This window comes from Falco naumanni, chromosome 9, assembly GCF_017639655.2.
Source record: "Falco naumanni isolate bFalNau1 chromosome 9, bFalNau1.pat, whole genome shotgun sequence".
Taxonomy (NCBI): Eukaryota; Metazoa; Chordata; class Aves; order Falconiformes; family Falconidae; genus Falco; species Falco naumanni.
The window spans coordinates 34,997,017-35,011,121 of record NC_054062.1 but is presented as its reverse complement, the minus strand read 5'-3'; the positions used below and the strand labels follow the sequence as shown (position 1 = coordinate 35,011,121).

Below are 14,105 nucleotides of genomic sequence, written 5' to 3'. Positions count from 1 at the left end.
GGCTCTGGCGGCTGTTGGGGGGCTCCTGCTTGCCTGTTGCCCTCTGCTAATTCTCAGTGCTTGGTACCGTTTGCCCTCAGCCCTGTCACGGGGGCTGTAGGGGAAAACACGAAGGATTTCAAACGGCAGGAGAGGGGGGAGCGGCGGCTGTGGCGGCGGGAGGGGGGCGGTGCCGCGGTCGCCCTGACGAGGGGGCGGGGCCGCCCTGCCGGGCGCGGTGATTGGCCGGCGGCGGGTCAGGCGCCGGCGCGCGTGATGCTGGGCGGCCGGCGGAGGGAAGATGGCGGCGGTCGGCGGGTGGGCAGCGGTGTGCGAGAAGTTCCGCGCCGCCCGCACGCTCTCGTCCGTGGAATCGCGCAAGGACCCGGAGACCGAGCCCTACCGCTCCAAGTACAGCGCCCGGGCGCTGCTGCAGGAGGTCAAGCAGCTGCTGAGCGCCGCCGAGGATGGCGGCGAGGCGCGGCTGCTGGCCGTGCGGCGGGCCGTGCTGGAGTACGAGCTGGGCGTCAACCACACGGACACCGAGGAGCTGTCGGCCGGCGAGGAGCACCTGCAGCGCTGCACGCAGCTGCTGGAGCCCCACCGCCTCTCCCCTGACTGCGTCTCCCTCTACATACAGGCGCAGGTGGGCTGGGGGGGGGGGGTGTCCTGTGTCTGTGGGCTGCAGGCAGGGTAAGGGGTGTTCGTGGGCTTCAGCCTACTGATGGGTATGGCTCTAATGATAAACACCAGCAGTCCTGGCCTTTATTTCTTGCTCGAAGAAATAACTGGCAGGTGGCAGCTGAGGAGGGATGCTGTTCTATATTAAGCTTGCTGCTGGTGGCTCTAGGTGTGCAGAGCATCACTTTATTTTCTTAATAGCAACTAGGTGTTGGCAAAATGGTGTACTCTTCAGGATAGAAGGCTGAGACAGAACTTTGTAAGAACTGAGCAAGAATAAATTCAATTGAAGGTCTCGGTATGTCCAGAGCTTATTTGTGATTCCTTAACTGTCTTTTGTTGTCAAAGTAAAGTTGGAAGATGCTTTTATTTATGCAGTATCCTGAAAAAGTAAATCGTTCTCAGATGTTGTCACTTACTTGTTTGCTTTTCAGCCTTGCCAGTTATTTCTTAACCTCTTTTATTTTATTCCAGATGAGTAAATAAAGTTTTGTAGGGCTAAAAATAATAATATTCACATCTTTACTCTGAAGAAAGTAATATTGTTAACAAAACTAGTTCTTGTCATGTGAAGATTGACAAAAGGGTCTTTGCTCAACTGCTCTGTCATGGCAGCTGGTGTATACTTAAATATCTCTAGACTTTAAATTAAATAGAACAGTTATTTGGAGGTCTCTGTCAAAAATCGCTGCTGTAATTAGAAAAGGCTCGGTAATACTTCCTTGTCAGTGCTGCAAAACTGTAGAGGAATTGTGTGTTCATGTGGAAGGGTGCTAGTTAAACAGTGACTTGTCTTATCCTGGTTAAATTAACTGAGTTGAATTTGTGAGGTTACATCTGTTCGCCGTCCTTCAGTGTGACGGTTTGGGTACACCCTACACATCTGTTACTCATAGGATTGGAGATTGCTTGAGCAGCCAATCAATGTAGGATAGCATCTTCCCAGGGTGTAGGAACTCCTACACACTCCTGGTGAGTTGTTGCTTTTGTGGCTGAAGGTCAGGGATTCCACTGTGCTTTTGAACTGGTGTGTTGGAAAGCAGTACTTCTCTCTATTGGACAGATGTTTGTATGGATTTTTCCTATTTTGGGGCTTTTAGCAAAAAGCAGGGTAAAGTTTCTGTGTCATGCATGTGAAGTGCTGTGGTCCAACAGTAAATAGGTCTACTGTTGCCTGGAGCACTGTCATCAAGTATGCAGCTGAGGACAGGATGGTAAATGGGCATGCCCTCAGCTTGCAGTCCCCAGGGCTGTAAAAGATTTGAGTATTTAATTAAAAAACTCTTCTGATGTAAAAGCAGTAATTGTCAACGGTGGCTATACCTCTCCAGGTTCTGGGATATGTAGGGTATGTTGTCATGGCACTGATTTCTGCTTTGAAATACGGAGCATTCCTTTTTCCTGCAGGGCCTGTTCCTGTAGCCCTAATTCAGAGCTTCTACATAGGATGTGTATCACAGTTTCTGTCTAAGTAAACTTAGTCCGTCCCACTGCTCAGCCGTGGACAAAGTATTTCTGTTCATAAGCATCATGCTACGTGGTGCTTTTTTATAAAAGTAATAGAACAAATGGAATTGAAAGGGACACAGGGCTGGCACACAGCTACAGATTCTAACTCTTTTGAAGGTGGTTTGTTTTTTTAGCCCTGTCAGGTTTTTTTGTAACAACACTGCCTAGGAATTAAATTAGCACATGAGACATAGAATGTTATTAATGCCTTCATCTTATTAATAAAATTAGAAGAGCTTTTTTAAAAGGTGGATTCACAGGTGCAGTAATGTTACTATGTACGTTGCTGTAATTTTAATTTGAAGGCAGTAATCTGTAGCTTTTGCATCTTAACAGCTCTTTTAATCTCTCTTTGTTATTGAAAATACACAAGCATTCATTCTGAGCGTATCTTTCCCCTGTTAAATTTTTCTACAGTCATGATGACGAATCCCTAATTCCTTGGCTCTTTTTAAATGATATTTATATATAACATCAAAGTTGCAAGAATCAGATGAAGAATACACTGTGTGGAAAAAGCTCATTATTTGAACACACCAATCCTTATTTAGGACACTAAATACAGAAAGTTATATTGTACAAGGTGACTTGTATGTATTTGCAGCTGTGTGAGATCCTTCCCTTTTGAGCAACTGCCAATAAAACGGGTGAGCACAACTTTTGCTTTTTGAAGTTTTTTGTATTAGAACGTGTCTGTATAAGAATGAAGACTGATAAATTGTTTGAAGAAAATGTGTGGTCTAAATGGGACATAATGGGAAAATAACTAACTTAGTTTTTCTTTGACCTTCAGAACAATCTAGGTATCCTGTGGTCTGAAAGGGATGAAATTAAAACTGCACAAACTTACTTGGAATCTGCGGAAGCCTTGTATAATCAATACATGAAAGAGGTACTGTGTTTATTAAAATTGTGACAGGTCTTAATTTCACTTACTACTTCCAGTTTTAGTAATCTTTGAACACACACCCCCCCCCCCCCCCCCCCGATGGAACTTGAGTTTCTGCAGTTTATACTGGCTGCTATGATACTTTTCAAAAGTGATGTGATTTGTACTGTTAGCATAGGAAGAGGCAAGCTAGAGGGTCACTTGCTAATTTCAAAATGGATTTATTCAGGAAAATAATTTTGCTCAAAAATAATGGTCCTTTTTGAAAGCTCTTTGATTTGATAGTTCAAAATTGGAGCTAGGTAGGATTTGGCTTTTAATTGAGACTATTCTTAATCTTACATTGGAAATGCTGTAAAACGTCCATCCATTGCATTCAGTGGGAAAAAGAAACAAAACTAATATTTGCATGGTTTGCTCTGACTGTGCACAGTGTTGCATAGAGGCAAGTAGTTTAGGTCTGTATCCAAAAGGACAGTCTTATAAACAGCTAAACCTCATGCATATTAAATAACCTTTTGAGTTGTGGATTGTGCTGTGTATTGACTAAGGCTCCTCTGTGCTATTTTTAAGCTTTTTGCAAATTTGTTCCTACACTGACTTGCATCAGGGGCAGTTCCTGAGTGAGCTGAAAACATTTGTGACCTTAAAGGAGCAGTATCTATGTCTTCCGATAACTGTAAAGGTTGGACAGAACTTAGTTTAATGAAATTGCATTTCAGGTTTTATGTAAACTTGGATTATTCTCATGGAAACTTTAGAATGGGTTAGTCTTGGCTGGTTGGTTACTGCCATATTCCCACCTTTGTCGCCACGCTGGCTATCCTACAGCAACAGGAGAGAGAAAAGACAGAACCAGAAAAAAAACCCACTTCTGCTTTTGCTTGTCTGTTTGTTTCCTGCCCTCTGGATCAGTTAGTCTAACTAGAGGTACTACATCTCTCTACAGACCCTCTCTAATTGATTCCTGATGTTCAACTTGGATGTTTATACCCAACCAGATACGATACTCTTAGCTTCCATATCACCTCTGAAGGATTCTGGCTCTTGAGCTGGTACTGCCATCTATTTCAGTGGATTAAACACTGCAGCCGAATACTTCACGTTTTCACTGTGGACTTTTCTGCAATGGTTTATTTTTGTTAGTAGTGGTTAGTGAATATTCTTCCTGGGGCTTTGTTTCCTGACGGGGGTATACATATGTGACTGTCAGTAAGCCCACATCAGGTCACTTTGTCACTTTCTTTTTTTCCTCGGTGTTTTTTTATTTGCCACTTATATTTCAGGGCATTATATAGTCAGACATAGCTATGCCTAAAGACATTTTTTGAGAAGGAACTACAACAAAAGAGCTTTTGTGGTAACTTCATTGGACTTCTGTCATGTTTCTCTGAAAATACTGAACTGTATTTGACATAATCTGCAAAGTAGTAACAAAAAATCCCCCCAAAACACAGGGCATGGGGGAGCTTGTTAGGCTGCTTTATGGTTTATGAAAAGGACTTGAATTCCCTGCAGTGGTGTTTGATCTTCAGGATTTGTACAACCATGTCAACATTCATAATTCACAGATTCTAAAAATTTGAATGTACTTTTCTTAACATGCCTCGTGTTTAGGCTATCAGAAAGCCAAAAGCCTTCCTGTCAGATCATCTTTGGTAAACTGTTGATGATGGAAGTGTTTTCCTGAACTGGTGGATTTAGTTTTTTACTAACTGGGTCTAGTTAACTTACAAATTGAGTGGGGTTATCTTCCCCCCCCCCCCCCCCCCCCCCCCAGCCCCAGCCTCCCCGAGCAACTACAGCAAAACCAAGCCAATTGCAAGAATAAAATTATTTTGGTAGAGTTAAAAAATCCTTTTGCTTTCTGCTCCTGAATGCTTTGAGCTTACATATATTTTCAAGTTTTTTTCCAAAAAACAATTATCTATTTTAACAGCATTTTGCTGTTAGGAAAGCTGATTGTTTAATGCACTACAATGAAAATCTGAGGGCGCTAAACTTTGTGGGCAGGAGCCTGGGCTAATAAAGTCCACCTGTAAAGTTGCAGAGTTCTTCCAAAGGATAATTAAAGGCATAAGGCTTGACATTGGAGGATAAACATGTAGACAGGGGAAGGAGGCAAGGGTCTTTCTTACTGTGTCATTTCAATTGCTTTCATTGCAGGAACAGCTCTAGTCTTGCCAGAATATACTCCAAATCTTGTTAGGAGGCGTGAGTGCCTTTGTAAGGTTGTAAGCCTTTGTATCTAAAGAAAACAAGATAAATTCACATCTTATAAACCAATGAGGTATAAACAGAAAACCATAAAGAATAAAAGATCATGTAAAAAAAACCCTACACCTCTCTGGTAGGTTAAACACACTTTTATTGGTTTGTCATTGTCTCAAACCCATTTGTTCATCCTTGTAGGTGAATAAAACCTCTCCATTAAAAGCAAACAAATCTGTTCAGGATTTTTTAAAATGAGAAGCACAAACATAAGGATATGTTTTCTTCCCTATAAAACTGAATGCATTCTCTACCTTTGTTTCTATTCCTGCCTGAGTCCTTATCATCTTAAGAAAAGTGTTTCTCTGAACTGCTTTTTATTTGTTGCCTTAATTTCTCTTGTGCCAAGAAATAAGTGGGGTTAGGAGAGGGCTAGGAAAGTTGTGTGCTAAGCTAGGCTCTGTTGCCAGCAGACATGTTGAATATCCTTCAGGATGTGTTGCGTAATGAAAAAAAAGACCCATTTAGAAAGACACCTGCATTTGAAGCTTTTTAGAATTGGCATCTGAAGGTATTCACAACTACAAAGGTAATTAGATAAGCACAGACTAATAAAACTTTGCCATGAGCAATGTAAATCTGTTGGGCTTGCCAGTTATGCAGACTCTTAACTTTATCAACAGTTGTTTAGGGCAAGGTTGGACACAGCAATGCTGAAAGATGATAGTTGTCTGTATAACAATTCTGACAAAACCCATGGTTTAAAAACCAAAAAAGCATTTCTCAATGAAGTAGTTTACATCATTAATAGCTTACATGTGGGTCGTACCTTGTATCATGGTTTAGCAGCTTCATCCTCCAAAGACATTGCCTGTTGCCAGCTTGTGAATAAAGAGAGTCATTTCACAGTGGTAAGTCTTGACAGCACGTCTGCTGAGCACTCTCTGCGCATAATGTTCTTTGCAGTACTTCCTGCAGGGTGTTTTCTTGTTACTGATCAGTGCAGCTAGGCAAACGAATATTTCACACTTGAAGGTATGTGTGGTGTTAAATTGATGCATTAAAAGCCAGAAGGTTATTGTCCAAAATAAGACACCCAATTACAGTCCTGTAGACTAATTCAGATTCTACAGGACTGTGGTAGCAGACAGCATGTGTTGCTTTAAAGTGTGTAAGAAGTAGTCTTCTACAAGCTGAAAATCATATAATTCTGTGTGGAATTGTGGCTTTCAACCTCTAGATCTCCGGAGGTCTGTGGAGTTGCTCCAGAGGTGTGATATTGAGATAGGTGTAGACACGTTATGTGAAGTTTTGTTGGATTTGGGATTGAAAAATGGTAAATCATCTGTAGCTACAAGAGGGAGCGCTAGAGTACAAAGTAAGAGAAATGTAGTTTGCTGAACCTATCCTGTACTTTTGCAGGATGGAAATCCTCCCCTGGATCCCAGTGAACATTTCATGGCAGAAGAAGAAAAACTCACAGACCAAGAAAGATCCAAAAGGTAGACGTGTAGCAGCATACACAAATGATTATTTGTGTTTTGGTTTTTTGTGTTGTTTTTTTTTGTTTGTTTGTTTTTTTTTAATTTATGAAGGTGTATTCAGGGAGGGGAAAAAGAAAAAGAGGAAATCTAAAGAGACTGTTGATTTTTCCAGGTTTGAAAAAGCCTACACACATACTCTGTATTATCTGGCTCAAGTCTACCAACACTTGGAGATGATTGAGAAGGCTGCCCAGTATTGTCATACAACTCTTAAACGACAGCTTGAGTATTGTGGCTACTACCCAGTAGAATGGGCACTCAATGCTGCTACGTTGTCACAGTACTATCTATCCAAGGTAATATACCTCATATTTTTCTGCTGTAATTATAAATGTAACTGTCGAGTAAGACAGTTGTTTAAACAGCTGTTTGAGATGGGGCTCGTTTTGAATTAAAAATGTACTCCTATAAAACCACAAGTTGTCTTCTGGTGTGAAACACCTGTTTTTTCTGAAGAGGACGTAGTGGCTTTCCTGTGGTGGTGTGATGGCAGTAGGAAAAATGAGCAGGGGTGTAGACATAAGAAGAGCTGTATAGTTAATGAAATATCAGTAATGATGCAACATGTTAGTAAGTAAAACTTTAAGGTTCTAATCACTGAACTTTAGATTATTTCTTATAATTATATTGTTCTTTCACAAAAACATCTGAGGGCCAAGGTAATTACATGTTGCATTTCGTATAAATTATTGTCCTTTGTACCTTAGCACGTGCTTAAGACCTGTGCGAGTCTATGTGAATGTAGAAGTGGGTATGTAACATGGTAGCTGCTTGCTTCCACACATCTGTGTTGACTCTAAATAATCTACTGTGTTAGGAAATGCTTCAGCTTTATTTAGGAATGTGTATAGTCCAGACTATTCAGACGCTTTTTTCAGATGCTTAAAAGGCTTGTGCTGTACTTAAGCCAGTTAATGCTAATTTCAACAGTAACTTGTAATATCTGTGTCTCTTTGATGCATTGATAGCACTAATCGTTAAACAGTGGCTATTAAACTGCCACATAAGAGTAAAGGAACCTAGGTCTGACTCATAATGTTGACTTGTACGTGAAGCTCATTCTGACTAACACTCTGTGATACAATCTTTACCACGAGACATCACTTCCTTTACCGCAAGGAAGCGATAGTAGCATAGATCAGAACAGTGAAAATGTTCGCAAGGTATGTATCTAATATTAAAAGCAAGGCTTGCTATTGTGGCTGTTGTAGGGAGAAAATGTTTGGTTAGAAAATAGTGTATTCAGTATTAGACGTGGGAAAATTGTCTTTTTTTCCCAGCGTCCAGGGGAATATGCTCCAGAGCCTCTCAGTTCTATCATTTCCCTTGTCTTTGTATATCTTTACTACTAGAGGTGAGGGGCAGTGCTTGGGCTGCTTATACCACTGTTAAATGCTGCTCTTTGTTTCTCTTAGCAATGCTTTATGGAGTCCCGGCACTGTTTAGCAGCAGCCAGTGTCATCTTTAGCCAAGCTGGACAGGTGCCATCTGCTGAAGACAGTAAGTTCATGTAAAAGTTTTGAATAAAATGCTGTGAATTAAGCATGATTGAGACACAATGTTAAAACTGAAGTCTCGCAATACATACAAAACAATCCCAGTGTTAATTTTCTAAAGTCTTTATAATTAACAATTATAAAGTGGAATACTTTATAATTTTATAAATTAATTTATAGTTATATTAATTAAATTATATTAAAATAAAGTATATGGTATAATTTTATAATAATATTATACTATATACTTTACTTTATAAAGTAAAACTTTATAATACTTTATAAAGTAAAACAAAGTGGAATGTTTCTGAAGAGCTGCTGCTACTACAGCTGAAGACTGGCTATGAGTAAACCCTGTGAGAAAAACTCAAGTGCTTGTTGCTGGTGTTTCAGAAAGCATACCGGAATAAAAGTGAAATATAAACCAATATCCATTTCAGTAGCGGCAGTATCTCTGTTCATCTACATGTGCTTAAAATGTGGCTTGCCTTTGCTTCTCGGTAATCAGAGGGCAATGATTCAGTGAACTCAATGAACCAAACCAGATGCTTCCCGGGGATAGTTTTAAAAGAGAGAGGGAAACTGCAGCTCTTAAAAACCCCAAATCCAGAAGGTACTTGTGTCGTCTTCTGTTGCTGGATGCTGCAGCCCCATCAATAGCTATTTTTGGAGTCGTAGCTGCTCTTGTCGTTTTGGTGTTGATGCAGAGGAACAACTCTGTGGTTCAGTGTGAAGATCAGTAGAAGAAACTTTTAGAGAACTGACCGCAGTTGAGGACCTGTGGTTACATGATAGTGTCGGTCCTCTGTTTTAGGCTTAGTCTTTACTTACCTACAGCAATATCTTTTTACATTCTGTGACTTGGGCAAGTGGAAGCTTCAAATCAATAGAGCTTTAACTCGTGGAGAGTGAGCAAGTACTCGGGTAGCCCCTGTGTGAGTTCATAACTCTGACTTCCAACAGTGAATATATTGGTTAACTTGTAATGGTTTGAGCTGTTTAGAACGCAAAATGTTTAATCCACTGATGTTGTTTCAGGTTAAAATATAACCTGAATAGATACAGCTGACTTTTTTTGATTTATGTTCAGTGACAGTACATTAGTTGCTTTTAGTATTTCTCTTAGCTCAAAAATATAGAACTCTATGCAGTTGCCTTTCAGTACTTTGAGGATGATGTCTAAAAGTTTTTTAGTTTCAGGGAAATAGGGCTGTCAAGAGAGTCAGGTTATGCTAATTTGTTAGACTGTTTTAAAACAGTATATTATGAAAGATTCAGTAGGTCTGAATCAGTGTTTATGGGCTTCCATAGGTACCTGACTGCACAGTTATCAGTATATGATACTTAAGCCAAAAAATGAGGTTATGTTTTCGGTAGGCGTGTAGAAACATACAGTCAGTTATGGTCTCAGATTCAGGTGCAAGACCAGAAGTGGTAGATGAGGCCTATTTTTAATGGTACTTTATAATTTCTTGTGCGATTTTTGGTCCAGTTGGCTAACTTCTATCTTGACTTCCTCCTACAACAAACAGGAGTAGTGATATTTGTGTTTGTTTCAATGGAGTAAACATTTATCCTATTTTCCCTTCCTTTTCACAGTACAGGGAGCTGGGCTGTGGACTTGAAGATCATTATGCAGAAAGTTCTAACTTACAGAAAGACTAATACACAGTCAGCATTGGCTGCTCTCAAGCACATTCATTTTATCCTGTTAATTGGAATATAAACACACACAGAGATACTTAGTAAAGGTGCCTTTTCTTAGATTAGCAACAATTATTTCCTTAATAAGAACAACTTGATTGGCTGTAATGAAATACAATGAACACAGTGGGTCTGAGTGTGAAATTGGCTTTTGATTTGGTGAACAGGGGTTCTAGTGTCCCCTCATTGTTCAGGTAACACACTGCTTTTTGCCTAGAGACTGGGAAATGAATTCCCTTTGAAATTCATTTGGTTTCTGAAAATATTATCTTGAGACATCAGCAGTGCTGCTACTTATATGACAGTTGGGAAACTGGGGAGAAAAATACCAAATCTGCAGAGCTAACAAATACTTTGTTAGTACCAGGTGGTTGAACCAAAGGCAGTTTCCCCTACTTTTGTTCCCTTTTTGGTAACAAGTCTGGGGCCTGTTGCAATACAAAGGCCCTAATCACCCTCAGAAATGAGTACTGGGCAGGCAGCCGAATCTCAAAAAACAAATTATCCCGATTTCTTTCTCTTGTTACCAGAGACATGAAAACCTTTTCCAGTAAAACACCTTCACGATTGAAGGTCTTTTTAAACGTACATTATGATCTATTTTTTGAAGAATTCATGCATGAGGAATCCATATTAATCTATATGGTTTTCTACCAGAATGACAGTTTACAGAATTATATAACTTAACGTGGAGAACATGTTTCTCTCTAACAATGAGGAAAAATTAATTACATGCAAATAGCTTACTCTTTGTGTGTAGCATTTGAAGTTCTTGCTGGAGTGCTCAAGTTCTCCAGAAGTTTTTATGTGCTTATGTCCATTCAGTAGGTGAAACAGAGCAAGACCAACAGGACCTTCAACAGAGAAAAGCTGAAATTGCAAGATGCTGGATTAAGTATTGCCTGAATCTCCTGCAAAGCGCTCGGAAATTACTTGAGGTAACAGAATATCTGTTATGTAGCTGTCATTTGTTTAAAAACAAAGTCTGATTTGATATATGTAACAGGAATCAATTCACAGTTGGTAGCAAGTGATAAGCAATCACCCAATGAATAATATAATAGACGCTCGCAATGTAGCAAGCATTTTGTAGTATGCTTTGACTTTAATGCAGCTCTTAGAAATAAGCACAGATAGGAGATCATCTCTGTAGTGTGATTACTGCGCTACTTGTACAGCAACTTCACAGATTTCCCTTCTCTCTGTTGCGTTTTCTTGCAGCTTGATTTGGCAGATTACTTCTTACTTAATGGCTAGTAAGAGCGTCGTCTTAATATGCAACAGTTTTGTGTGTTGGTGTTCTCATTCATTCAACCGTTCATTTCATTCCTTTAAGCATTTGCTGAAATGCTTTGCAGGGTCAGGGCCTTTGGGCTTTACATTTATTGTTTTAGCTATATTGTCACACAGGGTTGGGAGACTAAATTAGATTCTGTAAAAACCTAAGACTTAAGATAGACTGTAATGTACATAATTTTTTTGTGTGAATAGAAGGTCTTATATGCCAACATATCTTCTCTTCTGTCTTGTTGCTAACTAGTTTGTATTTCAAATGATTCAGTCTTAAGTCTCTCTCCATAAGCCACGTGCACTTTTAATTAGTATGCTTTGTCATTTCAGGATAACATAGGAGAGCTGGATCCAGACAGGCAATTGGAACTTAAAGCCCAAAGGAAAAAGGAAGAGGATGAAAAAGAGAAGGGCAGGAAAAAAGCTGTCCTTTTTGGGACGAGTGATATCTGTGACTCTGTCTTAGCCATGGAAGAGAAAGTGAGCAGTGTGTATCCTTTAGATTTTCAAGAAGCCAGAGAAATATTCCTAGTTGGTCAGAACTATGTTCAGGAAGCAAAAGAGTTCTTTCAGGTTGATGGTTATGTTACTGACCATATTGAAATTGTTCAGGATCACAGTGCTTTGTTTAAGGTACTTGCTTTCTTTGAAGAAGACTATGAGAGGCGCTGCAAAATGCACAAGCGTAGAATAGACATGCTGGAGCCTATATATGCAGACTTGAATCCACAGTACTATCTGTTGATTAGTCGGCAGCTTCAGTTTGAACTAGCCGACACCTACTATGAGATGATGGATTTAAAGGTAGCTATTGGTAACAGGTTGGAGGAGCTAGACTCCCACACAATTAAAAAAATCAATTCTCTGGCTCAGTTAGCAATCAAATATTATGAACTCTTCTTAGATTCTTTGAGGAACCCAGATAAGGTGTTTCCTGAAGAGCTCGAGGAAGATGTTCTTCGCCCTGCAATGGTGGCTAAATTTCATATTGCACGACTATATGGTAAGCTTATTACTTCGGATAGCAAAAAGCAACTGGAAAACATGCAGACATCATTGGAAAATTACAAATTTCTGGTAGACTATTGTGAGAAGTACCCAGATGCTGTCCGTGCTGTTGAAACTGAACTAGAACTCAGTAAGGAGATGGTGGGTCTTCTTCCAACAAGAATGGAAAAGCTAAGAGCAAAACTATGTCCATTTATATAAATACTTACCTTGAAGGAAATGTGCACTATTAAAATGATATCTGTCAAAACCAGTGCTGTCAGACAGCTTCTGTACTGATGGATAGAACGGAAGTGTCTACAGTTTGGCATTCCATCCAGAGCCTGCAGTAGTATGTGTGAAAAACTCAGAGCTCTCCTGTTCAGTAGCTCACCCACACTAATGGTATGAACTTTAAATGTAAAGTTAATGTCCAGCTAATGCTTTGTATTGTTTGTCCTGTATGTAAAGATAAACCTTTATTTCCTTACTTTTTTTCCTTTGGCATATGGTTTAGTTTCTAAATGTAGTGCTGTATGAAAATTCTTTCTTTTAAGAGAATCTGTTTCTTTAGGAAAATTTTTCTAAGAAGTCCGAGGCATGTTCTTCCAACTAGAATGCATCTTACCTCTTCTGACATTCGTCCCCTGAAAACTTTATCCATATGAAGGGAACTTTGTATGTTATTTCCAGTATTTATTTTGTATGTTGCTCAGTATTTTCTTTTTTCCCCTGTTAATCAAAACCTAGTTGATAGAGGCTCAATAAATGGACTAGCTTGGCTAAATGTTTTTTCAGAGTCCTTAGAATTATTTTTCCTTGTGTTTTAAGATATGATATATGTTACAACTTTGGCCAAAATAAATAGTTGTGAAAGTGTTCCCATGTGCGTATCTTCAGTAAAAACGTAAACAATTGAAGTGCCAGAACCAAGAGCAAGAAAGCAGCAAACTTTCGCTTGTGGTGGGAGGAGATACCGTGCTTTTAATATACTATAGAGAATTCACAGGTTAAGAGGTGCTGTGCTTCAAACGGTTGTCAAACACAGCTTAAATGCCTGGGATGCCATGGATGGCTTCTTACCGTGTGTTGGTCAGGGAGCCCGGGTGCTGTCTTAGCAGGAGCTGCAAGCGGGGAACTCCCTGAAGTCGCTGCAGATCCCAGTGCTGCTGAAGTGCTGTTCCAGATTTGCCTGTGTGCCATCGATTGCCGACTTCTCTATTGGAGTTGTCCTGATTGTCATTAAGGACCTGCTGATCTGGCAATGTTCCTGGCCTTGCACAATGTGTTACCTTTGTCTTGTTCTAATTTAGCCACCTATTTACTCTTTATAGAAAACCAGACTGCATTTCTGACCCAAAATGGCCACAGAGGTTGTCTCTGTATTTCTGGTGTCCATAGAAGGATTATGAACCAGGACCTGTTTTAGATAAAATATAGGTTGAACACATTGTCCAACCATATATTAAGAGGTTATGGTCAGAGATGCCAGGGGATATGGGGAAAGTGAAGTGGCACGGTGATGGGGCGCACATAGCGTGCCTTTCTGTGCACCAGCAGCCTTGCCACTGTCAAGTTTGTGGGAAGAATAGCAATAGAAAGCATTGAAGAAGTATAGTCAAAACAACTGCGTTCTTCTGGAAAGTACAAGAAAACAAGGGGGGAAAAAATGACGTTAGCTTGAAGGGTGTGAGGGGAAGCATGTGCAAGCAAAAGCGTATGTACATCTCAAACATGTGGTAAAAATCTCTAGCTTGCAGAATTCTCTGCAGAAGACTAACCACAAACAAATAGGCCGACAAATGGGTCCTAGAA

The 14,105-nt window shown here is 40.0% G+C and overlaps 1 protein-coding gene across 1 annotated transcript; it reads left to right on the top strand.

Annotated features, from left to right (window-relative positions):
- Window positions 1-238: 238 nt before the first annotated feature.
- LOC121093410 (kinesin family binding protein) lies at window positions 239-13,169 on the top strand. Its single transcript, XM_040605616.1, has 7 exons — window positions 239-625; window positions 2,963-3,061; window positions 6,692-6,771; window positions 6,926-7,109; window positions 8,229-8,313; window positions 10,842-10,951; window positions 11,634-13,169. Exons 1-7 carry the CDS (start codon window positions 281-283, stop codon window positions 12,510-12,512), a joined length of 1,782 nt encoding a protein of 593 aa, XP_040461550.1. The 5' UTR covers window positions 239-280; the 3' UTR covers window positions 12,513-13,169.
- The last annotated feature ends 936 nt before the right edge of the window (window positions 13,170-14,105 follow it).